General features: G+C 44.7%; 1 protein-coding gene and 1 long non-coding RNA gene across 2 annotated transcripts in view; one reads left to right on the top strand and one right to left on the bottom strand.

The window, feature by feature from the left end:
- Positions 1 to 757: 757 nt before the first annotated feature.
- ADRB2 (adrenoceptor beta 2) overlaps positions 758 to 26,604 on the bottom strand; it is a 29,484-nt gene continuing 3,637 nt past the window's right edge. Inside the window, exon 2 of the mRNA XM_088798697.1 lies at positions 758 to 26,604. Coding sequence (XP_088654823.1) covers positions 26,525 to 26,604 — 80 coding nt within the window. The 3' untranslated portion in view covers positions 758 to 26,524.
- LOC141567289 (uncharacterized) overlaps positions 18,470 to 26,604 on the top strand; it is a 117,206-nt gene continuing 109,071 nt past the window's right edge. Inside the window, exon 1 of the long non-coding RNA XR_012489818.2 lies at positions 18,470 to 18,560. This is a non-coding gene — a long non-coding RNA (uncharacterized LOC141567289). The remainder of the gene's footprint in view (positions 18,561 to 26,604) is intronic.

The following is a 26,604-nucleotide window of genomic DNA, read 5'->3' as shown; positions in this document are numbered from 1 at the left end:
GGTGGTCTGCAGTCAGCCTGGATGTCTGTGGAGCTGATGGATCCAACCAATACTCTATGTTCTGCCTGACCCCTTTCCCAGAAGGAACTGAACAGAATGGAACAAAATACATTCTGTGTCCAAGAAGATTATTGGGTGGCAGGACACAAGCGCACAAAAGAACAAAAAGAACAGAAAAGAGCAGGAAGATTTGTGCTGCCTCTTCTTTATTTTCTCCTTTATTAAGGTATAGTTGACATACAAAATTATTTTAGTTTCAAGTGTAGAGCACAGTGATCTGACATGTATATACCTTACGATGGGATCACCACGATAAGTTTCGTACCCATCTGTCACAGTACAAAAATTATCATGATATGATTGATTATATTCCTTGTGCTGTATATTACATCCCTGTGACTTCCTTATTTTATAACAAGAAGTTTGTATCTCCTATAGCAGGGGTGTCCAAACTTTTTTCAACGTTTTTCACCAAGGGCCATATGCAGTAAAATACACAAACAGCTGGGCCACTCACTTGAGGTGAAGTTTGTATTGCCTCACTTGGTTTACTTAAGTAAACTAAATATATTTTTGGAATTTGCTGCAGGCCAATTAAAAATGGATTGCAGGCTGCAGCTGGCCCGCAGGCTGCAGTTTGGACACCCCTATCCTATAACCTTCACTGTTTTCACTCATTACCCACCCCTCCCCTCTGGTAATCATCAGTTTGTTCTCTTTATCTATGAATCTGTTTCTGTTTTGTTGTCTTTGTTCATTTGTTTTTTCTTTCTTTTTTTTTTAAGATTCCACATGTAAGAGAGATCATACGGTATTTGTGTTTCCCTGTCTGACTTATTTCACTTAGCATAGTACCCTCCAGGTCACTCCATGCTGTTGCAAATGGCAAGATTTCGTTCTTTTTTATGGCTCAGTAATATTCCATTGTGTATATGTCCCACGTCTTCTTTATCCGTTCATCTATCCATGGACACCTATGTTGCTTCCATATCTTGGCTATTATAAATAATGCTAGAGTGAACATAAGCATGCATGTTTTTTCAAATTAGTGTTTCCACTTGTTTTCTTCGCGGTGGCTCTTCCAACCAGGAATTCAGATGGGGAGTTTAAAGAGTGAGTATCTTCCACTTAACCCTTTGGTTGCCCTGTGAGGCTCACACAAGCCATGCTCCATTACCCCCTGGGCTCTCAGGGAGTAAAGCGAGTTCCACAGGAAGCGAACGGCAGTGAGGAGTGAGCATGAGAAGCCAAGACAATGAAGCAGAGCAGACCCACAGACTTGATGTCATAGCCCAACCTCCTCCTTTTAAAGAAAGAGCCAGCGAAGGGGTCGGGCAAAAAGCCCTGGGCTTGCGGTGAGCAGCCCCAGGCTGCAGTCCTAGCTTACCTGTTGTGGTATCACCTACCTGGCAGGTTGTAATGGGATTAAACAGGAAGCCACAGGAGAAGGGACTATTGTAAAATGTGCAGTGTTCCATATGCAACAAAGATACTATTACTGTTGTTATTTGTAGAGATTGAGAAACTAAGGCATCGAGGCGAAGGTCTTTCCCCGGGGTCCAGTACAGTAAATCAGTGACAGATCTGAGAGGGAGGTTCCGTCTCCACAGGCCGGATGGGCACGTTGCAGACACGCTGAGGCCACCCGAATAGCTGAAGCTGGCTCTCTGTTCCAGCCACCAGAGCTGGGGCTGGGGCTGAAAAACACAGCCAAAGGCATATCCGGGATGCATTTCAACGGCCTCAGACTGTTCAGCTGCCCAAGCACGCAGGTTTGTTGTGGGAAGCCCTGGGGAGCCCAGAGGAAGAGCTTGGGAGAACATGGGGGAAATGGAGGCCGCCAAAAGAAATGAAAAACACATTAGCTGGTGTGAAGGGAAAGGATGCAGAGACACAATCCGTCTCCTCAATGTTTCCGTCATCTGTGGCAGAAAGGTGAAAACGACCTTCTGTAGGGCCAGCCCAAGTCCAAAGCCCAGGCTGCTGAAGCACAATGCCTTTGGAATTCTTTGTCAGAACGTTTGCATGGACTGTGACCTTCACAGAAATCACTGCACTGCAGACGTGATGCAGATTCTCCACAGCCTGGCTTCCAGGATGGCCCGTGGAAACCCACTTGAGAGTACTTTGAGGATGAGGGTACGGAAGGGAGGCTGTGGTCTCGTGACAAATTTCCTGACCTTTTGAGTTTAGAGGCAAGGATGCAGGCTGGCTTTCATGCCAACTGGCTGTGGTTTGCTAATCAAAGTAATCTCCCTACTTAAGTCTCTGATTCCCCAGCAAGCCATCTAGATGGGAGGAGTTAGGCGGTCCTTTCTAGCCTAAAGATGCAAGGGGCATGGGAGAGGAAGGGGAGAGCACCAACATTTACTAAGTATCATAGTTGCCCAGTGTTCACTTACATACTTACATATATTATATCCTTCAGTCTTTCAAGTTTTCCTTTGAAGACTGTATTATTGTTTCCAGTTTTAATACAAGGAAAGGTTCTAGAGTCATCCAAGGTCACACAGCCAACAGTCACAAAGTTGGGATTCAATGTCATGTCTATTGCTCTTCAAAAACCATATAAAATAGTGGGAATGATAGTCTTGCCCCCTGAAAATGGTGCTGTCATAGACCATGAACCCATCCCATGTCCCAACCCTGGATGTCTTAGGGGGAAGCTCCCCGATTTTGGAGACTACTATGTACGCGGTGCTGGCTTACACTGTCTTGAAAGTGTCACTCTGTACATCTCTTTCTCTGTGCTGCACACTCGGTGATGTCACATTGGTCGCTTGAGATTGGCATGGTGGGAGTATGCCCACTGTGCCAATAGGAACACGACACATCAGGGGTTGCGCCTTCACCAAGAGCTGGCTTATGAGTGCACCACTGGATGTTGTCTCTTCTCTATCACCAGCTAAGGGAGTAAGAATTTAGAAACACACACAATTTGACATAGTCGTGACATCCCAGTACAGGAGAAGTGGACCTGTGTGGTTGAGTTGGGAGACACTGGGTGGGTATTGGTGAGCGTCGGAGTCACGTGAGTGCTAATAGAGAGGACAGAGACCCAGACCCCTTGAAGGAGGATAGGACCGCTGTGTTCTTACCAAGTGCTCCCATGATGGTGGTTCCTATGCGGTTTGAGAACTTCTGGTCTACACTGCAAACTGGAAATAGGAATCTGCCCTCTGACCTTCCTCACGAGGATGATTAACGAAGGCATGAACAAACAAAATCAACTCTTGAAAAGGACAGTGCCAGGTAAGCAGCACTCTGAGTCTGTAAAGCAGTCTCCTGGCCTGTAAATGTGGATAATGCTGCCCTTGCCTCATGGCTATTGAGATGGCGATTCTGTAGTAGTGATTTGACAAGCAGGGGAAACTGTACAATGTGTGGCATTGTGAGGACAGAGTCCTCCTTTGTCTCTGTTTCCCTTGGAGGGCTGGGGAACACCACCTTTCACCTTCTGCTCCCACAGTCTATTTTTGAACCTTGCATATTTTGGTCTAGGGATTAAATAACCAATGGGGCCGGGCCGGCCCGGTGGCTCAGGTGGTTGGAGCTCCATGCGCCTAACTCTGAAGGCTGCCGGTTCGATTCCCACATGGGCCAGTGGGTTCCCAACCACAAGGTTGCCAGTTCAACTCCTCAAGTCCCGTAAGGGATTGTGGGCTCCACCCCGTGCAACTAAGATTGAACACGGCACCTTGAGCTGAGCTGCTGCTGAGCTCCCAGATGGTTCAGTTGGTTGGAGCACGTCCTCTCAACCACAAGGTTGCTGGTTCAACTCCCCCAAGGGATGGTGGGCTGCGGCCCCCTGCAACTAGCAACGGCAACTGGACCTGGAGCTGAGCTGCACCCTCCACAACTAAGATTGAAAGGACAACAACTTGACTTGGAAAAAAGTCCTGAAAGTACACACTGTTCCCCAATAAAGTCCTGTTCTCCTTCCCCAATAAAATCTTAAAAAAAAGAAAATAACCAATGGGGCCAACACACCTGTGCGACAGCCCTGCCTCCAGCATTTCCCAGCACCTTGGCTCCTTGCAGCAACGGATCTGCCTCCTTTCAGTGCTGACCACTGGCCTCTAGCCCAGGCTGAAAAGATCTAGTAGCCCCCATCTTCTTTCCCAGAGTCACGTCTCAAAATGTGGCACCCAGCTTTTTATGTAGTGGCTGCCCCACCTTAAAAGGCTACTTGGCTTTAATTTTAAAATACTCCTTTCTCCCCTGTGTGTTGGACTAGGACCAACCTGGCCCAGCCAGTGACCTCTCCTTAATGGGTACAGATGAAGTCCCCAAGCTTGTGGGGCAGGGGCCAAATTTCTAGTGTGCACTTGCTGTAAGCTTGCCAGCTGATGTCCCCTCTCTTTGAGTCTCCATTTCCTCATTTGGTGTTTCCCCATGGGGAGATGTTGGCATTTTGTGTGCGATGATTCTTTATTGTCCTGGATAGTACAGAAAGTTTAACATTCCTGGCCACCAGCCACAAAAATGACAACAGTGTCTGCTTCGTCACTGACAACTCCAACTATCCCCACACATTTCTAAATGGCCCTGTGGGGCTGGTTCTGCTCTGGGCCTGTGCTCTGAAGGGCCTCAGTTTTCTCATCTGATAAATGGACCAGAGAGATTCCCCAAAGCCAGAGGGGCCTCACCCAGAAGCAGCCACCAGAACTGCCTGGGCTGGATGGAGAGGCTGAGTGTGTTTCTGCCCTGCAGCCACTGAAGTTCTGTTTGGATTTCTTTAATCTATAGTGGTTCCACAAAATAGCTTGTTTGGGGAAAACCTCCTGTGGCTAAAAGCAAAAAAAAAGTGTGAAAACCAGTGGACTGGATCAGAGGTTGCTACATGACAGCCCAAGGGCCTAATGCACTCTGCATACATGTTTTGTTTGGCATGGAATGTTAAGATATTTGGAGCTAACATTGAAAAAAATCTGGATTTTAGGCTTCTCGAAAAAATACAAAAAAAAAAACCACACACACAAGAAAACGGGAAGTTTTGGCAACACGGAGCCCAGATTTCTACAAGACAGTGGTGGGTTGCAGCTGAGCCCAGGCTGCCGCCAGAGAGGGGACCTGACCTCTCCCTTATTTCCTCCCTTACTTGTCTGGCCCCGGAGACAGCTCAGTGTTCTGCGCTTGGATTAGATCAGTGGTTTTTAACCCAGAATACCTGGAAGAACTTTTAAAGTTTCAGAATTAGGGCCCAGACTAATTTAATAACTGTCTCTGGGGTGGGGCCTAGGTGTGAGAACTTTCAAAATCTCCCCAGGTGATTTTACTGTGCAGGCAGTCATGAGAACCAGCAGAATCTAGTTCGGGAAATACAGCCCCAAGAAGCCCAAATTCAGGACGGGTGTTCCTGCTCTCTCCTCTCCTGCCCCTTAGGATCTTCAGCTTCATTTCTTCCTCTGGAAACCCTTGATTTCCCCCAGCCATCCCTATCCTCTTGCTCAGCTGGCCAGTACTCACTTGGCAGTGCATCCACCTGGCCTCCCACAGGGCTCAATGGTTTCTGGTTTGATCCAGCCAATGTTCTGTTCTTCCCAAGGCCCCAGAGGGCTCCAAACCCTCTCCTGGGGCCCCACCCACAGGAGAACTCTGCCAGCCCCATAGTCACCAGCCTCTGCCAGCCTCTGCCAGCCTCTGCCACAGAAGCAAGTCCAGGCTCCTTCCTAACAGTCCTTCTGGAGTGACACCTTTAGGACACTCCTCTCTGGGCCATCATTTGCATAAATGCCCCAAAGTAACCTGGGCCAGGTAAGTCTGTTACTGGGGCTGTCTTTTGCATTGAAGGATGTTTAGCAACATTCCTGGTCTCTATGACTAGAAGCCAGGAGGACCTCAATCCTCCCCTCACCTCCCAAGTCATGACAACCAAAAGAGCCTCCAGACATTGCCAAATGTCCCTTAGGGGTAAAAATCACACCCACTGAACACCTATGCTGTAAAGTAATTCAAGTTCTCACTTTCTCTTAAGGCACAGATAATATTGGCTAATATACCAATTCTTATGCCACCCACAAACCTGTACACTCTCAATCTGTATCCCTTGGAACCCCAGTTTCCCTTTACAGTAAATAGGTCTCTCTAATCCCACCCACCTCCAATGTTCATTACCACATGTGCATTCAATACTGTGTTTCCTCGAAAATAAGACCTAGCCAGACAATCAGCTATAATGCGTCTTTTGGAGCAAAAATTAATATAAGACCGGGTGACAGCACATCCATTTACCCAGTTATTCAAAAGCCTACAAGCCTTCTTTGATTCCGTTGATTCTCAGTTTCTATATCCAAGAGATCAGCAAGCCTTATAGGTTCTATATTTAGACATGTCCCAAATCGTTCCACTTCTTTCCATCTCCACTGCTACTAATTTTGTCTGTCATCTTTTTGTCTGGACTATTTCAGTAGCCTCAGTGTCTTTTCTACAATCCACTCTCCTACCTGCAGGCAGAGGGATCTTTAGGGAATGAAAACCAGATGGTCGCTTACCTGCTTAAGAGCATTCAATGGCTCCTCATTCTTAGAATAAAACCCAAACTTTTCACTTGGGCCCATGAGGCCAATCCAGTCCCAGTAACTCCTCTAGCCGCTCCTCATCCTGCTGCTCTCTCACTATGTTCCAGCAGACTGGCTGCCTTCCACTCCTTAAATGTGCCAAGGGCTTTCCTGCCTTGGGGCCTTTGCACATGCAATTCCCTCAGCCTATAACCTTTTTGCACCGTGGTTTCCACAGCGGGTTTCTTCCCAAGCTTCAGATCTCATCTTAAGGGCTACTTTTGCAACAGTCACCCCTCACCACCTCCACTTATTCAATAGCCATTGAATAAAGTGAATGAATCCATTATATTTCTTTATTACCTTTCAAGCAATTATTACAAACTATCCTTATCTTGCTTATTTTTTAGTTTCCTTGTTATCATGCCTATGTGAGGGCAGAGACCTCCTCTGTCTTATTCATTAGAGTACCCCAGGAACTAGTACTGTGCTTGGCACATGGCATGGGCACGAATTTCTGTTGACGGAACCAGTAAACGGATACCCATAAGCTTCAGGTCCTAAACTCCTCAATGCACTCATGGTAGATGATGACTGAAGCTCTTTCAGCTCTGATATTTTAAGATGCCACACCAAATGTGAATGCAGAGCAGGCCACTGGGAATTCCATGAGTCACTCAGGGGAATATTACTATCCTCGTGCTTCTGTGACCATAATAGGCCTTCTTTGGTGGAAAGATACAGATTTCTTAAATGTCAGCACTGGAAAGGAGCTTAAAATCAAAGCACAATCTCTTCATTTGACAAGTGAGGAATACACCCTCTAACTTTATCATCTACTGACCAACGTCAATGGCCACTGAGATACATTAGAAGTTACAGAAGACAGGACCACTCTGGCTGAGCGTGCCAAATCCCCTTGTGCCATTGGTGAAAATACTCCCATTTTCATGGGCCTGGTTTGAGTGACTTGGTGCTTAGTCAGAAGTTGTGGCCACGGCCCGTACTTTCTGCCAGTAAAAAGGAAGCGATTGTACCTTATGGTTTTCACAAGAAGCCTGAGGTTGGCAGAAAAACTGGTCTCAAAGAGTTTGTGATGATGCTTTCTTGTACTTGATATCAAATAGGAATTGAGTTATGTAGAAAAGCGTACAGCCTCTCCATTTAAAATAGGTATGACTCAGTGCTAAGCTCTTGTTCTCCATCAGCAGGGTGTAGAGGAAGTCTGTGAAACTGAGTTGTCAAAGATTATGAGAAAGAAGAGCGAAGAGACTGGAAGGAAAGAAAGGAGGCATAAGGATGAATAGAAAAGGAGGAAGGAAAAGTCGAAAGTACAAATTGTTCCATGAGACCAATTTAAAACCCCAGGGTCCAAGGAAGAGAGGTCTAGTCAAGGAAAGAAGGAGGCTTCTCTGGGGCTGGATGTCTCTTTCTGCCCAGAATTTGGCCTGTGACAATGTGCAAACTCTGTCCTCTTTCTGGTCCTTTGCAAAAGGAAAAGGGTGGAATACATGGTCTGGCAGTAATTTCTAGAGTCCTCCTTATTTGTCACTTTTTGGTTTAAAACCACAGATCCCCAGGTAGGATACAGAGCCTGCTCTAACATCCTTTCAGTTATGTGATGGACCAGAGTGACCGAGTGAAACAAGTGTCAAAACGCAGAGCTACTTCCCTTAGGCATTACAAAGTTCTTGATGACCCCTGAACACCACTCCTTTTTATTAGAGCCTAACGTCCCAAGAAGTTTGGATTAAAACCAATAACAAAGCCCTTAATTTGTATGCGTGCCTTTTGAAGCTTGTAAAGTGCTTTCCTGTATTTTATTTCATGTAAGTCTCACAACAAACGTGAGAGGTATTATTCTTCTCAAATTACCAACAAGGAAACTAAGACTGAGAGACAAGCGATTTGTCCAAGGTCACCCAGAGGTGCCAGTCAGCCCTTGTTTGTTCTCTGTGCCTTTCCTCCTGCTTCCTGCTCTGTTTTGCATCATAGAGACCTACATGTTCCCGGCCCCCTGGGCTGTTGCTTCAAGGCAAGTTTGGCGGGTGGGAGTCTATGATAGAAAGTTAGGGGAGAGAGGGGAAGAAGCAACTGTTTCTTCTCCTCTCTTTGTCTCCAGAGGCATCTCCAGCTGTGGCTTCACGTACTCTGTGCCTGCAGCTCCGGCCAAATAAATCCTCTGGCTTCTGGGATCTTGTAACACCACCTTCTCCCGTGTGCCTCCAGTGATGTCTTCCTGTGTTGCTAATCTCTGGTTCCTCACCATCCCGTGTGGTCGCTCAGTTGTCCTATCACCTGTGCATCCAATTCCTTATATTATATTTCCTATGTTGAAAGACCTAGAGTGACTTCTGTTTTCCCGGCTGGAGAATCACTACGATGAGGAGCTACACGCAGGGCAGAAAAGGCTTGAGACAGCATACCAGACTCGCGTATACGTGTCTGAGTGTGCGTTGCACTATTAATTGGGGAGAGGCTTTGCACTTGGGAACCCAGCTTGTATTTATGTAACTTGGAATCTCGAGACTCTAGCACAGTGCCTGGCATGCAAGAGGCACCAGTAAATGTTTGCAGACCTAATATATTTGTTTGATAAAACAAACCCGGCCAGAGTGGCTGTTGAGTTTAATCTCTATATCTCTGTTGTCTGTTAGACATAAGAAATACAGGTCCTTCTAGCCCATGAAGTGTAGCAGGGAGCCATTTGACCACATTCTACAAAGTCACACACAGAACTGCATTATGAGCCATTTCTATAGGATTTTCCTGACTTTGAACTTTTTAAATGAAAAAATATTGATTAGTTGAAACTTGGAGAAATGAATAATTGCCCCCCCAAAAAAAAGAGTGGGTAAAAACTGGATGGAACATACGGGAAAACACAGGAAAAAAGCCCCATTTTATTCCATTGTCAGTTTTCATATGCTTGCGCAAGCAGTTTCACAGAGGGTAGCACCATACTGGCACTGGCTGAGCTGGTACTGCACTTGGTCAGCATGGCCACCAGTCATGTGGCCGTGGGCAGTCATTTCTCTCTGCAGCTTGGTTTCCTTTTTAGTAACATGAAGGGGTAAGATGAAATGACCTCTTGCTAAACTGTCCAACAGCTCTTTAGCATCTAGAGAGAATCAAGCCTGATTTTACTATTATATAAAATAAGACCTGACCTAATCTGACCCCAGCTTACCTTTCCAGCCTCACCTCACTCACCAACCCTGCTCAGCCATCTCTCCTTGCAGACCTCAGCCTTTACAATCCTGTGTTCTCTATTTGTAATTCTCTTTCCTGCTCTCATTACTGCACTTTGGATCGGCTTAAATTTTGCTCCTTTCTGCAGTGGTCTCATGTTCCCCTTCTTGTTGGGACAAAAAGAATAAGATTACTTATCACGGAGAGGCAGTATGGGGCACTGGTTACAAGAGTGGACTTTGGAGCCAGAATGAGTGTAGTGAAACCCTGAGCCTACAACTTATTAGGTGTGTGACATGGAGAAAGTTACTTACTGACCATGCCTCAGTTTCTTCATCTGCAAAGTGCTCATCATAATATGATTTTTTTTTTTAATGCGAAAGACTTTCCATTTTTCTGGTTGGACACAGACTAAATTACCTGGCTGGGGAATAATAAGTGGTATGTGAGCCATAAACATGACAGAAATGGGTGGAGGCAATATACCAGACATATGTATATGTCCATTTTCTTATTAAACTGTGATCCAAACTGATATAATTTTGGATCTTTAGCCTCTAGCACAGTGATGGATATGGCAGGCACTAGTATAGGTTTGCTGACTTATACTTGCCAGGATTAAATGAGATAAAACCTCTGTGCCCAGAAGAGTACCTGGCCCAGGTACTTGCTGAGGCAGCTATTGTGATCATTAACCAACCATTGCCTGGGGTCCCCAAAGCTTTAAGTTTCCTATATTATAGCAGTTACTACATTGTCTTATCATTCTGTTTTATGTGTGTGCATCCCTTTTATTACACTGTAAGCTGAGGGATAGGGAACTGTTATCAACTGAGTTGTGTTCCCTCAGAATTAATATGTTGAAGCCTGAACCCCCACTACTTCAGCATGTGACTGTATTTGGAGCTAGGGCCTTTCAAGAGGTGATTCAATTAACATGAGGCCTGTAGGGTGGACCCCAATCCAATCTGACTGGTGTACCCTCAAAGGAGAAGAGATTAGGACACGCAGAGGGACACCAGGGTTGTGGGTGCCCAGAGGAAAGACCATGGGAAGCGGCAGCAGCAGGAGGGCAGCCTCAGAAAAATCCAAACCTGCCCGCCCCTCGATCTTGGACTTGTAGCCTCCAGAACTGTGAAAAAATAAATATCCAATGTTTAAGGCACCAGTCCGTGGTACTTTGGCTATGGCAGCCCTAGCAAACTAAGACAGAGCCTGGGTTTATTCATTCATTCAACAAATATTTATGGAGCATCTATGATGTACCTGACACTGATTTAATAGCGCATAGAAGGCTGAGAAAACAAAGACAGAAAAAGGGCTTCTGCTCTCAGAAAGCTTATAGTCTCCTGGGAGAGGTCAGCAATCAGAAGATCCCATGCATAGTGTCATAGATAGAAAGGAGAGGTCCTCGTGCTCTGAGGGGGCGCAAAGCTGCATGGTGCGGGGGATGGGGAGAGGGGGGTGCAGCTGTCTGTGTTGTTTTATCGCAGCACTGCTCTGTTGCTGTGCTCACAGCCAATATGCGGGAAATGTTGGCTGGCTTGTGTTCACAGCTCTGCTCTCTCCGTTCTCTATGTGGAATAACACGATTTCTAAGCACTCAAGGAAGGACAGCCCAAGGGCAGACATTGCTCAGTGCTGACCTGATAAGCCCCACAAAGCGAAGCCAGTGGAAAGACTGGTGGATGAGAAGGAAGAGGAAGTGGGTTCTCATCGCAGCCCTGCCGCAAACTGGTGGTGTGACCTGGTACAACGCCCTTCCCTTGTCTGGACCTCCATTTCCTCATCTTCAAAAATGAAGAGGTTGGAGAAGTTCATCTCTCCGATCTCTCCCAGGTCTGTGAAATCTTCCCTGAAATCTAGTTCATGAAAAGTACCGAAAGGCGGAAGGAAGGGACAGAGGAAAGCAAGGGAGAGAGAAGGAGGGGATGGAAAGAGGCTCCACCATTTTTGCTGTGACATCCTCGCCAGGAGGTGGCTTCTCTCTGAGTCTCCATTTCCTTTTTCTTAAAAAGTGAAAGAGTTAGTTATCTTTAATATTCTTTTAGTTCATAAAGATTTTATGTCTATGAATATTTGGAAACTCCTGAATCTTCTGTACCTGAGTGTTCATTAATTTCAACAGGAAAACATCCCTGGTCTAAGAGTCTGCATTAGATGTAATCAGGATTGGCTTCCATTTTCCTGTTCACTTCATTCAGTTATGAACATTTAAATTGATTTATCTTTCAAACAGGAAGTTTTAGAAACACAACCCTTTACTAACCACATATCTTTGGTTTAGTAACTAGATCATCAACCAACTCAGTCTCCACTGAAAGAAGCCACAGAAAACATACAAAACTAAGGGTTGGTCTGTTGACATTTTCTGGAAAGAAAGTAACATCTTTTACCCAACTACTCATAGTGAGGAACAGTGACCAGAAGTATCTTAAAAACCAAATTCTATTAGAATGGTTTGGACAGACAGTATATCAATTAGAAAGAAAAATTAAGGTATCAGGGTACAACAATAGGGAAATGTTTAAATTAATTTTGTAACATTCATGTGAAAATCTATGCAACATTTAAAATAGTATTTTGCAACACGAGGAGATACAATATAATGATAAGTGAAAAAAGCAGGATATAAACCATAATTTAACATAATCTTAATTTTTATTAAATGTACACTACACGCCATACATATACAAAAAAAAAAAAAAAAAAGACCTGGAAAAAAAAAAAAAAAACTTCAAAATATTAACAGAAGTAATATCCAGAAGGAGGAAGTATTTTATTTGCTTCTTTTTATTATTCTGCATTTTCAAATTGCCATGGATATATGTTCATTTGGTTAGTCACTCAGCACATGTTTCTTATGTGTCAACTGTGAGCCAATTATGTTGTAGACGCTAGTGATAGAGGCAAGTCTTGGTCCTGTTGCAGCTTACCTTGTGGTGAGTGGACCCAGATAATAAAGAAGAATCAGTTAAACAAGCAAGAAGATGCGGATGCTGGTACGTGCTGTGAACACATCCAGTCAGCGAGACGGGAAGGGAGGGAGTGGGGTTGTGCACCTATCCCCCTGGCACATCCGGCCAGGGAGGGCAGCCCCACAGACAGGCCATTAGAGCTGACACTGAATGACACAAAGAAGCCCAAAGACCTGGCAGAAGAGCTTTCCCATCAGAGGGAACAGCCAGGCTGGGGGTCCTGACCACGCTGGGCACCACAGGTCTGGGAAGAAGTTTGGCTCTGATTGTAGGTGCAGCGGGGGCCACAGAAAACTTTCCCATGGAGAGCGACACGGTCACAAGCTGCTCCGAAAGATGATTCTGGCTGCAGAGCAGAGAGGCGCTCCTGGGGGTAGAGGCACAGTAGAAGCAGGGAGACCTCTCCAAGACATGTTTTTCTTTCTAATTTGCCAATTCTGTGACATCACTTCCCACTACTGTAAAGTGAGACAGTTGGGCAAGGTCAATGATTTCTAAGAGCACTTCCAGGACTTCAAAAATAAAAACATTTTTGTGTACCCGTTGACCTTTTAAAAACATGCATAAGCTTCTTAGACCCAGGGCCAAGCCTTGGTTTCCCCATCTACTCCTAGCACCCAGCCTCGCCCCTCATAGGCCCCACTGAAGGAGCACACTGCATGCTGCAGGCTGGTACCTGCAGGCTGTGTCACCGTGCTCAGTGCAAGATTCCACTGTGCTTCCTGTGAACTCACCTGCTCAGGCCTTTGTCCTGAAGCTAATACCATGTCTCCCGAAAATAAGACCTAGCTGGACCATCAGCTCTAATGCGTCTTTTGGAGCAAAAATTAATATAAGATTGGGTCTTATATTTATTATATTATATTATATTATATTATATTATATTATATTATATTATATTATATTATATTATATTATACCTGGTCTTATAGTAAAATAAGACTGGGTCTTATATATATTAAGTTTTGCTCCAAAAGACGCATTAGAGCTGATTGTCTGGCTAGGTCTTATTTTTGGGGATGCACTGTAGGGAGCCACTGAAGCCTTTTCAGCGAAGCTGACGTCTGCGTGTTAGAAAGTGCACTCAGGCAGTGGTGAAAGTGTTCCGGAGGGGGCTACGAGTGGAAGCAGAGACAGAGAGACAATTGTTTTACTAGAGAGTCTGTGACATTCAAGAGAGAGAGAGAGAGAGACCACCTGTGAAAGTAGAGACCTGCCAGGGGGAAAGGAACACCTCATCTGCACAAAACCACCTTTACCGGGAGCTGCAAACACCAGGAGACGAGAAAGTGCAAGATTCCTCCTATTTATAGTTGGGGGGAAATGAGGCACAAAGAGACAAAAAGTGACTCATGTGCCAAGGATTTCTGACTTCAGGGCCTCCTCTCAGCTAATGTGAAAACCAGACTCCACTTAGCGTGTCATCCACGGAGGGGGAGGGGTTTTGCCTGTGCCAGATGGAAGGGAGCGTCGGGGTGGGGCGGGGTGGAGAAGGGGGAGGCAAGTATCCTCGGCAGAAACCGTGACAAATACTCCAATACCTTCCCTTGACACTCCCATAATCCAAGAAGGGCTAAAATTGGCTGTAGAACTTGTGTTATGAAACCAGAGCAGATCAAACAAAAGAAATAAGCACAATTTGAGTCAGCCAGACGATAATCCTTGCGGAGAGCATGCGAATCCAAGCGAAAATAGATCAGAGACATTTTCCCAAGAGACACAGAGTTTGGAGATCCTGGGACCAAACCCCTCACGTGAAAGATGGGGATAGAGGGGAGCGTCCCTGGTGATAGAAAACAAGCTTGGCCTGTAGAGTCAGAACTGGACTCGAACCCAGCTCTCCTCATTCAGAAGTCAGTCTTCACAACTAATTCTGGATCTGACCCTTTATTTGCCAAACCTACAGTCAGGCACACGAGCAGGGGACAACTCACATGATGTCAAAGCACCTTGTGTATAGTGCATGCTGCCATGTCCATACACACACACACACACACACACACACACACACACACACACACACAGCTTTAGTTTGACAAGGTCTTTTTTCATCAAGTACCATAGGCCATTAGTATTACTTAAACATCTGTGTTCACTGCCCCTGAATTCAAAGGCACAGCTTGTGGAATCTAGAATCAACCTTAGTCCAACCCCTTTATCTCACAGAGGAGGACTGGAATCCAGAATGGACCAGGTTGAAGAGTCACTTAAAGCAGGAACCAAGGCAACCTGCCCCCAGGTCCAGTGCTGTTTCTGGACTGCAGGAAGGAGAGCTGTGTTCTTTAACACACACGCCTTACCTTCTCTTCTCAAGCAGATTCTCAAAGGAAGGTGGTAAAGGTTGTAGGCAATTTCTAGCATATTACTTTGTCTGGGGCTGGCAGCTTGGCACACTGATTATTAGTGCATTTCTGAGGAAGTCCTTTAACTTCTTTGACAGTTTTCACCATCATGGGATCAATCACAACCATCCATTACATAAACATTAACTGAAATGTCCACTATGTACTCGACACTGCTGGGTGTTTTACTTTTCATCTCTTTTGATTTTCATAATACTATACTGCAGTATCATTAGTTCCATATATTTTTTTTTTTCACAGAGGGGAAACACAGCTTGAAGAGGCTAAGCAATTTCTTTAGGTCATAGACTCGGGAAGGGGCAGAGTTGGGATTTGACCCTCTGTTGGTTTCTATGACGCCAAGCACCTCCTATATGTGGTGATTTGTACTACACCATGGGCAGTGCACGAGGCAGGCCCACAGTCCCAGGGTGGTATGGGGCTAGGATTCACAGGATCCCACCCTCTTCTGGGCTGCTCAGCTCTGCTGTGAGTGCCACATTACATCTCAGTTTTATAAGCCCCTCCCAGAAGCTCAGGATGGGTTCCTGACAGATAAGACCCAGAGAAGCTGTGAAGGGGCTCATAGCAGAGCAAAGATCACTCACTTGTGAGGACTGATCTCCTTGAGGGGTTTGACCCACAGATGTGAAGGGAACACAGTGAGAGTGGATCCAAAAGGGATTGACTCCGACTGCAGAAAGGATATAGAACTTGGGGGATAGTTTAAAGGAGGTTAGCTGATGGAGGCCCCCTCTGTGTTTTATGTGAACACACTTTCAGAGCAGACCCTGGGAACTTCCTACACAGAATAAGAATTTCCTCTAGTGTCCCTGATGGCATTTCATTTCTGCTTTAATGTCTCCAGGAACAGGAAGCTGATTACCTTTCAGACTATTGTAATTATTAGCAAGTTCTAGTCTTAGTCTGTCTCCCAGATATGTCCATGCATTGAGTCCAGATCTGCCCTTTGGTTTGCAAAGATGAAATCCGCTTGCTCCCTACCCAGGTGTATTTGGGATAATTTGAAGACAACTTTCATTTTTTATGTGTGCTCCTCAAAGTGTGCTGAGCAGAGTAGAAAGTTTGCATGATGCTAAATAGGTGTCCTCTATAAAACAAACATATCAAAACAAACAGACAAAGGCACAAAAATAGCCTTCTGTGGGCATGCTAGGTTAAACAAGGTCAACCAGGTATGTTTCCTGCCAGACTGTTCAGAACTGTTACCCAGCTGCTGCAGAGTGCCAGCTCCAGGAGGAGAATCCTGGGCAGGCAACGTTTCCCAAACTTTTGACCTCCCAAATTTTTGAACTCAAAACTATTTTTTCTTCCAGTGTATGTTTTACTACTTCGCATATATACTATTAGAAATACTGTTTGGAAAATGCTTCCCTACACAAATCTATGTTCTTACTCTCGGTATCGTCTCCAACCTAAAAAGCCAGGCTCCTTCAACTATTCATTTTGAGACAAAATGTTGGGTTTCTTTATTATCTCCTTGTTCTCTAGGAGGGCTGTCAGATTAAAATATAGGATGCCCAGTTAACTTTGAATTTCAGATAAACAGTCTTTTTTTTTTTTTCTTTCTTTCTTTCTTTCTTTCTTTCTTTCTTTCTTTCTTTCTTTCTTTCTTTTTTTTTTTTTTGTATAAGTGTCTTCCATGCAATATTTGGAACATACTTCTATGAAAAAAAGAATTCATTGCTTATCTGAAATTCAAATTTAATGGGATGTCCTGTATTTTTGTTTGCTAAGTCTGGCAAACCTAGAAGCCCCCTAAATGTCCTCCTTTCCTTGAAAAATGTGACCCTCAGAAATGGACACAGTGTCCCAGAGGTGGACCATGACTGAGACAATTGATATCCTTCAGAGCCACCATCAACTCTGCTTTTCCGTGTGACATTTTTAAAAGGAAAATGGTAATATTTTTATGAATGGTCGGTGGCCAGTCTGAGGTTAACAGATACCAGATATCTTTCTGAATCTACTGGCAAAATCCAGAAGCCAATTTTCCATCCCTCACCCCTGTTCATAATTATATTTAAGTTTCTCTGGTGTTAGTGTTAGGGAGCTTGATCCAAATATCATTTATAATTTTATTTTCATTGTCTGTCTTCTCTATTAAACCATACGAAACTGAAAAATAGGGACCAACCATGGCTACATTGGTCAGTTGTATTCCCCAATCGTTAGCACAGGTTCTGGCATAAGTAAGTGTTCAAACATATTTTGAATAAATGAATGAATGAATCAGTCACACATTGCTTGGAAAGTAAACCAAATAAGCTAACACTCCGAGGAGAAGAGATTGCTAATGGGAGATTTCCTCGCGGTTGGGATTGTCATCCACCCCAAGCTTTCCCAGACCCGTGAAATTCTGTTCACCTGTGCTGAAGCCAATTCTGTTGGAGGATGTGTGTGCAAAACAAGAACATCTAATTGCTATGACTAAAATAAAACATTTCAACCAAACACAAGCCGTTTTTAAGAAGTTGAACTACTTCTTGGAGCCTGCAGTTTTTATCGAGGTGTGGAACTTGGCCCTCCAAAGCCGGCTGGCCTGTGCCCAGTGGGTGTGGGATTGGGGCAAATCACCCTGGGTCTTCCCACAGAAACATCCGGATCCAAGAGGAATTAGGCAAAGTGAACAAGGACAGCCTCAGTAGAGCCCTGAGCTGCCAGCAGGACAGGTATAGGAAGCAGGACACATCATCCCATAGCTTTGATTTGGTGAACGTGCATTTGATGTCTGGCATGCGGAACCCGAAAGGCCTGGAGTTTTTGCCACAGTACATAGAACTGGGCACTGCCCACTCCCAGCATGAGCTCACTCAGGTTTGGGGCTTGTCAGTATTGAAATCATCCTGGGGACTGTCCCTGGAGCAGGTCATCACTTATCTGAAGCTCGGCAGCTGTGGTTTCAGTGTTGGGGAGGGTTAACCATGGATTTATAAGATAAAATACAGCAGAAAGCAGAAAAACACAGTGAAAAGAGCCCTGAGTCTCAGGCAGGGAGCAAAGTGTTGTCAAACTTGAGTTGTTTCCTGCGGATGAGTATGAAGAGCTAAGTTCAAGTCCCAACCCTGCCATGTGTTAGCTCCAGGCCCTTGGGCAAACCTTTTAACCTCAGTCTTTTTATCTGTGAAATAGGAACAACCATGCTGACCCAAGAGTTGTGAGGCTTAGATAAGACGGCAGATATAAAAGCCCTGCGAACTGCCAAGTGCTCAATCAATGTGAGAACTGTTGCGACACAGCGTCCCCTTAGCCCAGTACTATGGTCTCCAGCACTAGATGTATCTAGTAGCTTCCTGCCAGGAGAGCATAAAAGAGCACCCAACTGGGAGAAAAGAAGGATGTTCCTTACACAGCCTGAAGCAAAATAAAAAGAGCTTCAAATTACATTATGCAATTCCCTTTAATTATGGAAGAAAACATTTTCCAAGCCCACATCTGAAAACATAAAATCTCAGTGAGCAGGAGTCTTTCGACTCTGAAAACATCACTTGGGAACATCTTTATGGGCCTGCGATATAAGGCTATAGGTGAGTCTTTAATTCTGCATGAATGTTCCTATTGGTCTCCCTGGAGTCTGTTGCTGGCTCTGGGCAAGGGCCTTGCTGCTTTTGTGGTAAACAGGAGCAAAATGTACACAAATGTAGCTCGAGTTCAATGGAGGGAAAATAATGCAGGGTGTTGTGGCTGATAAATTACTTGCTACTTCCTCTGTTGTGAGATGCTGCACTCGCTGGGGGAAAATTTGTTAATGTGTAAATTTGTGTGTACATGAGTTTATGGTGCCAAGGCAGTAGGGACAGAGTCAGACATCTTGCCTTGGAAAGGTTTTCCTGCCGGGCTCGGTCTGTTTCTTCCTCCACTGTCATAATTCCCGCAGTGGTTACTTATGGAACGTACTACCTCGGGTGCCACCACAGTCCCCACCAGGACCTGCAGACTTCTGACTTCCCATCCTTATGTTTATTTCTCAGCATTGCCAACTCTATGCAAAGAGCACTCCAGGCTTGGAGCTGGGCAGAGGCTCTGCTTACAACTCTGGGAAGGCACAAGGCAATCTTTATGCAACCCGACCTGCCCATCCTCCCCTCCTTGCCTGGGCCAAGAATAGTCAATGAGCGTGTTCTGGAAGAAACCCCACCTTGTCACTGGGTGCTCGGAGCCAAGAGAATGGGGAGCAAAGCTGCAGGCACATGCATGAGACCAAGCCTCAAAGCCCAAAGCTCTAAAGTCAGAGGGTTCAGCTCTGATAACACCACTTTTCTAGTCCCTCTCCAAAGTCTGGCTTAGTCTTGATGGTACCCGGGGAAAGAGGGTGTCTCCCAGCACCCACTGGGATTATATATACCATGCATATAAATACATACGGGTGTGTTCACAGAGGCAGCATTTGTAAGAGAGTATTTACATGCAAATATGCATTTCCAAGAAAACACACACAAGTGCACTTATGAACCCAGAGATGCACACTTATCTATGCTTTTGTATGAGTAGGCCTATCTTCAGAGATAGTCTCAAAATGCAAATCTGGTCTCTGCTATAAACATATCAATGGCTTCTAAATGCTCTTAAGAAAAAGGCTCAAATCCTTAATAAGGCCTGGAAAGCCCTTCACGCGTGGCCCCTGTGTGCCTCTTGCAGGCCCATCCTGCACTCTGCTAAGCTCCCCCTCTCTGCACACCAGCTACACTGACCTTTGTTTAGTCCTTTGTATGCACAAGGTTCCCTGTCAGTACAGGACATTTGCACATGCTTTTCTCCCTAAGTGGCATGTTCTTCCCTCCTCTCTTTTTTCTAGAAATTATCTAGCCATCCTTGAGCTCTCAGCTGAAACCCGACTTACGTCTTTGGGGGAATGTGTCCTGAGCTCTCCCTATTGGTCAGATTTCCTCAAATCACCCTGCATCTCCTTCGTAGCACCGACCACAGTTGCAGTTTTGTATTTGCGTGTATTTTATAAAACACACCCTCCCCTTACACACAGACTCAGTAAAGGCAAAGGTAAACTGTTTGTGTTCACCCAGTGATCTTCAGCACCTAGTAGGTTCTGGCACATAAGACTACACTAGACAAGTATTGAATAATCAAGGGTGTGTATACTTACCTAGCAGGAGGGGTTAGCATATGAACCAGACAGTCTGTCGGTAGCACTGGGGTAGCAGTGGCACCGTGACCGCTGGAAGAACATGTTTACTGCTCTAAAGCACACAGAAGAATGCTTAGGAGCCCCTGTGTGTGTACTTATCCACGGGAGAACATTTAGGCTGGAGTATGTCTGTATCCTCTATGTGTGTACATGGGGATATACACAAAAGAGCACAGATGTGAACAGGTATCTGAAAACGCATGTGTGTATCTGTGTGGCTACAAATGTTGGCATCAGTGTCAAAGTGTGTGTGTGTGTGTTTATGTGAGTGTGTGTGTCTACAGAGGTGTAGATATATGTATGAGTCATACTCTTCTCTGTAGCTGGAGCTGGGTGGGTCCCCCTTCAGATTTCTAAGTAGGAGGCTTATGTACATTAGGCAAATTGATTCATAGAGTCCTTAGTAGGATTTGACTTAACGAAGGCAGAGTGTCTAGGATGAAGGAGCAACATCCTATCACTGGAGCTAAAATCCCCTTTTCTTCCTGTGCTGTTACTGCCCCATCTTGGGACCAGGTGACAATGATTCTATTGGGGGAATGACTGTGGAGATGCCCTGTTGTCACCACACACACTTTAAGTTAAGTGCCTATTAGCCTAAAGCAGTTGATTATCACCTTCCTCTTTTATAGTCATGTTTTATTTATAAATTGTTTTTTTGTTAATCTATATTGTTTTACTTGATAACACAGGAAAATAGGATTCGGTTTATTTGAGAGAATGATTATTTTTGTAAATGCGTAGAGCTGCACGGGATTATTTTTTACATGCCTACATTGTGTGCCCTTGAGTGGGGAAGGGTGGAAAGGGGAAGACAGTGTGATCTCTAGGTCCCCAGATTTTGATCCTCAGAGCATCTGTTTCGCGGTCCCGTGGAGGAAGTTGTGGCAAAACAGATTACTGGCCCTCCACCATAGCCTTGTTAGATCAGAATCTTGGGGGCGGCAGGGGTGGGGGGTGGAAGGTGTATTGTCTGAGAAGTTCCTGCAAATCATTTTGGGGCTCTGTAGGGTTTGGGACCCACTGCAATAAAATAAAATAAAATAATGCCAGGAAACTCACACCAAAACCGGCACCGCTGACCCTTCCACAATCCTATAGAAAGAGATTTCTAGGGCTGGCCACTAGGCCCTTGAGGTTGACCCTAGGTTCTTTTAGGCTGAGGAAGCTAGGTGAGTATTTGAATTTATATAGAGAGACTGTGGGAACTGAAACAAGACAGGGAGGCTGAGTGTATGTGAGAACAGGCTTATTGGTACAGTACATATCACAAGAACAGTGAGTACCTCTCAAACAAAACAAAACAAAACAAAACAAAACAAAACAAAACAAAGCAAAGCAAAACAAAACCATCCACCAACAGATTGTCAGGGTTGTCTGTGATATTTAGAAACATCTAATAGGCTTTCTGTAAAGAGAAAAACTAGGCAGTAAAATAGAGCCAGAACTGGGATAATGAAAGAAACTCCCCAGAAAAGGCAGCTCTGGCTTTTGGATCCAAGGCCTGGGGCTGCAAAGTTGGTTGTGGTGTGGTTGAAAAGAAAACAGGAGTTCCCTAGGACTCCCCTTTCGCCTTCTCATGGCTGTTGTTATTGTGATTTTAAAAACTGTTTTCTCTTCCTGGAAAAATGAACACATTCAGAAACTCCCATCCTCGTAGCACTAGAAAAATAATAACAAAACAAGCCAGGAGAGATTGTCCCCCCCTCACCCTTATGGCTGACCCCACCTGACTCAGCCTGGGTTTCCAGGTCACTGAATTGAGGAGGCGATGGGTTCACTCAATGTCCATCCCACCCTGATATTCTCTAATGTGAAACCTCAGATACTGACACAGACCGGGGCAGAGAAACGGGAAGAGCACCCCATGTGCAGATGTCAAGGGCTTCCTGACCCAAAAGTAGTGATTTGACTCAGTGCAAACCAGTGTACTGTTCCCAGGTGCCTGTATCGGCATCCTGCCTGGCAGGGGCAGCTCACTCCCATCGCGCTGAAAAGTGGTAAAGGACAGTGTGCTGCGGGTCTCAGCGCAACCTGCTTTCCTAGTTTATGCTTAGCCACAACCTACCTAAATGGCAGGGGCTTGACCCTTATTTCCAAGGCTCAGAAATTAATCAGGCCTCTCCAAAAATAAATTAAATAAATAAATAAATAAATAAATAAATAAATAAATAAATAAATAAAAATCTCTGGAGAATAAACAGAATGTACCCATTAAAAATGTCCCATTTCCTCCAATGGGTTATGGGATCTTCAGCTACTTAGTTAACCCCCCGCACATTTCAGTTTTCTTATTTATCAAATGGGGACAAATATAATCATTAGCCATTGTTATCGCAACAGGTGCTCTGTGGAACAGAAACCTGCTGGTACACTTTTCAAATGGTAGGTGTCGGTCACTATATAACTTGAATAGACTTATTTTAACACAAGTCCACAAACTAGGGCAGTGGCATTTAACAAGGCAGAAAAAAACCCTGCCCTGGGAGTTCCGTGGTGAGTTTCCCGTGTTTTGAAATCAGATCAGAGCCCAGGTGCAGAGAGCATGCTTTCAAAGACACAAGTATAGAAACACATTTTCATCTCTAGCAAGGGGTGGGGTTTGGGGGAACAGCACATTCTGTTTAATTTACAAAATGTATCTCTGTAACCTTGTCCCTAAAAATGTGGTCCATGGACCACCCATATTGGAAAAACCTGGCAAACATGCTAAAATGCAGATTCTTAGCCCAGCTCACATGTCCCAATCCAGAGGCTCTGGGCTGATGCCTCTTTTGTACCCCATAAAATTTGAAAACTGCTGACCATTGTACATTGCTAGGCCAATAGACCAGTAGAAATTATGATATCTGGATCATATTACACATAAAATATATTCAAGGAAGCATTTGAAAAAGTTTTAGCAGTGAGTCTAAAATTTTATGAATAATCAAATTCCATTTTCATTTAAAAATGTATTTTTACACAATTAGATGGCCATACTTAGGACAAAGCCTGGGAGCATGTGCCTCCCAGATAACAATGGCTATCTCAGGCTGGTAACGTTACGGGTGATTTATCTCATTGTGCGCTTTCAAATATTTTTAAATGTTCTACAATGAGTTCTACCACCTTTATAGGAAGCAAAAATGTGCTTTTAAAATAAAAGCACTGGAGCCAGATGTACCTCACTGAAGACTTCCTGAAATCTTACAGAATTTTAGAGAAAGAAGGGAACACAGGACTCATGTAAACTAAACTCTTTCTCATTAGAGATGATGAAACAGATCTAGAGAAGCAAAGTGACCTGTCGGAGGTTGCCCAGCCAGTTAGTGAATGGGCGATGCCAGACCCCAGGTCTCCAGGATCTTGGGCCAGAGGGCTCTGAAGTGCTCCGTGCTGGCCAAAGACCTGCCTCCCTTCCTTCCACGCCTGTGAGGGTGACGGAAGGACCACAGGAAATCCAATGATTCCAAGGGTGGGGAACGATGTAATCGCCTTTGCAGAGAGGACTGTGCAGCTCTCATTATTCTCTCTCTGGGAGTTAGTAGGTCATTTGCAAAAGGCATGGGAAGAGCAGCTGATGAAAAGACCTAATAGTTTGGAAAACTGCTTAACCTTATTGCTCTATTTCTGGATTTCCACCACAGCCAAGGACTGTTGAGATCCTGATTTCCCCTGGAGGTTTTCCTGTTTAGGAATGCAGCGAAACCTTTAAAATCCAGAGGATTTGGGGAGAAGGCTAGCTGGAGTTAGGGAACGATCTTTTCAAAGCATTCAGGTCTGTTGTTTTCAAGGACATAGAATCACAGATTTGGAAGGAGCTCAGTCCAGCTCCTGCTCAGTATAAGAATCCCATGTGCTTCACCCCACACAGACCTTCATTTAAGCTTCTCTTGAATGCTCCTAATGGCAGGAAGCTCACTATTCTGATAGATAACCTATTTGACTCTTAGAAAAGTCCGTCCTTCACCTGAACTGGAATCTACCTTCCTATGAAGTTCTGCTTGCCCTCTGGTTTTCATATGAAACTGATAAGTTTCATATGAAACTCCTCTCCCTCCAGTGGTTCTTAAATATTTGAAGGCAGTTATCGTACACTAAATAGTCCTTCTTCACATTCTCTGCTGCAAGCCGACCATCGCTAGGATATTCAATCATGGTTTTTATGACCCATGTCATCAACCTGAATTAGAAATATAAACTGCTGTCTTGAATTAGCCTCTATGCAGAGCTGAGCAGAGTATAGAGACCACCTGTACTGGGCCCATTATTTTACAGATCCGGGCCTCTTTTTGCCTCACCCTGCCTCCTATTATTCATCAGATCCAGTGTTTCTCAAGTTCTTGAAAGTACTTGGGAAGTTTGTTCTCTTAGGTATTTCAAAAATTCCTCTTTCGCATTTTATTTGCACTGTCAGTGAAGTGGGGATCAGTACAGAGTTAGATTTAGTGGATATTGTGCTGTCCATGAAAAGTCTCATTCAGAGTATTGCCCTGCCTTGCTCTCTGCTGTCGGAAGATCAGCTCCCTTACGTAGAATGCTACCTCAAAATGGACAACACACCGATAGGGCCACCCAGGCCTGCCAAATTTTCCCTGAGGTTCAGCTAACTGCTCAATGTAGGAGAACGTCTCAATTTTAGAACCTAAAATGAACTTGCCAGGACATAAGGCAGGCTGTGTTTCTGCTTCACCCTGGGCTTTTTTAAAGGTTCCATATCCTCTTTTCAGTTTGGACTGATTTTCTGATGAAAAGACACAGCAACGTCTCAGAGAGGCAAACTAGGTTATTTCAGTGATTGGCTCCTGTCCGTCTCCAGCAACCCTGCAGTCACATGCTTCCGAAGGAACATTCCTCCTTGCCCCAGCCCACAGCAATCTTCGTCTTCTCTCAACAAGGTTTGCATTTCCAGTTCTTACACTTGTTCTGGCACAGATTATAAGCTGCCTTGTGCGGCTTCCTGGTTTGCATGTGTGCTAGGCTCCATGGGTGCTGGACTCACAGGAACCTGGGTTCCAGTCCTGACTTTGCAACTAGCCGGAAGTGTGGCTTCGGGAAGTTACTTAACTTTTCTGAGCCTCAGTTTTCTTATTTGTCAGATGAGGACAATTATGTTACCTACATCATAAGACAGTCAAGATGACATAGGCCTAAAAGGTGCCTAGCACAGTTCCTAACATTTAGTAAGAGTCCATAATATTATTAATATTACGCTACAGAAGGCAGAGACTGAAGCCTCTATTTTTCTCATATTGCGCATAGTAGGTGCTCCATAAATATCCCTCAACTGATTCTGGTGTAGGCTTCTTTTGGCAGTAGGTTCCTCAGCAACATTCTAAGCATCCTGTAATGATAGTTCCTATGTCCAAGCTCCTTTTCCCCAGATTCCTCCCCCAACAATGATCTCGGTGGGGAGACCCACCCTGTCCTGCCCCTGTGTACACTTGTCAGCTTGCATCTCAGGATAAGGTTCTCATTTGACAGACTCTGAGAACTTGCTGTCCAGGCAAAGAAAACTTTATGACGAGGAAGCCAACCCAAACCTTATGTAACCAACCTGTCAGCAAACAGAGGAACAGAGGGACACCGACAAATTCCTGCCCCACAAAAGAAACAAAGCAAAACAAATGGAGATAGAAAGCAAGGGATGGAGACACACCTGAAATGTCCCTGCTTGTCAAGACACTTAAAACTGATCAAAGTTCTTCAAGTCTTCCTAAAGGTCCCTGCACATGGCTAACCTGACCGTTAGCTAGGAATCTGACCTAACATTTATGGCTGAACTTTTAACTGCAATGATGTCAGATGCTCTTCTAACCAAAAGAGTACACATACAACATTGTGCATTAATAATATTTATTGTCCATGGGACTTACAAATGAGGAAACTTTTCAACTTTTTTTTTTTTTTTTGACATAAGACTATGGGAAATTTCTACCTGGAATGGTTTGAAATTCCTGATGGGTCATAAAGAGTGAAGGAATCTCCCAGCTTCCTAAATGCTGAGGACATCCTAGGGGATCCTTTTGGGTAAAAGATCACATCTTTCTCTCGTCCCTAGAGCAGATTATTTATTGCTTGAATTTTCTGTTAAGAACCCCAAAGCAATAAAAACATCCACTGAAATGAATTTGTTTTGTGACAGCCGCAGAGAAAAGCCTCCATAATTGAGGGTAAGGGCAGAATTCAATGAGTGTGTAGTAGAGAGAATATACCAGTTCCTGGAATGACAGGAACTGACATCCTTGGCTTCTTACCTTGGGTAGGTCATCCCCCCTCACAGGCTTTTGGTCTCTTCTGATGTCAAATGCTTTCTATGGGCTCTTCCAAGCCCAAGATCCCGTGAGGCTACGATGAGTCTGAAGATTAGCTGGAGAAGCTGCCTATATCTTTGGGTGTGAGGCCCAGAGCAGGAGAAGAAGAACATGATAACAGATATGCAAGCC

This window comes from Rhinolophus sinicus, chromosome 5, assembly GCF_057876585.1.
Source record: "Rhinolophus sinicus isolate RSI-liver-muscle chromosome 5, RSI-T2T, whole genome shotgun sequence".
Lineage (NCBI taxonomy): Eukaryota > Metazoa > Chordata > Mammalia > Chiroptera > Rhinolophidae > Rhinolophus > Rhinolophus sinicus.
The sequence above is the reverse complement of the archived record's forward strand: the minus strand, read 5'-3'. Positions and strand labels throughout refer to the sequence as shown.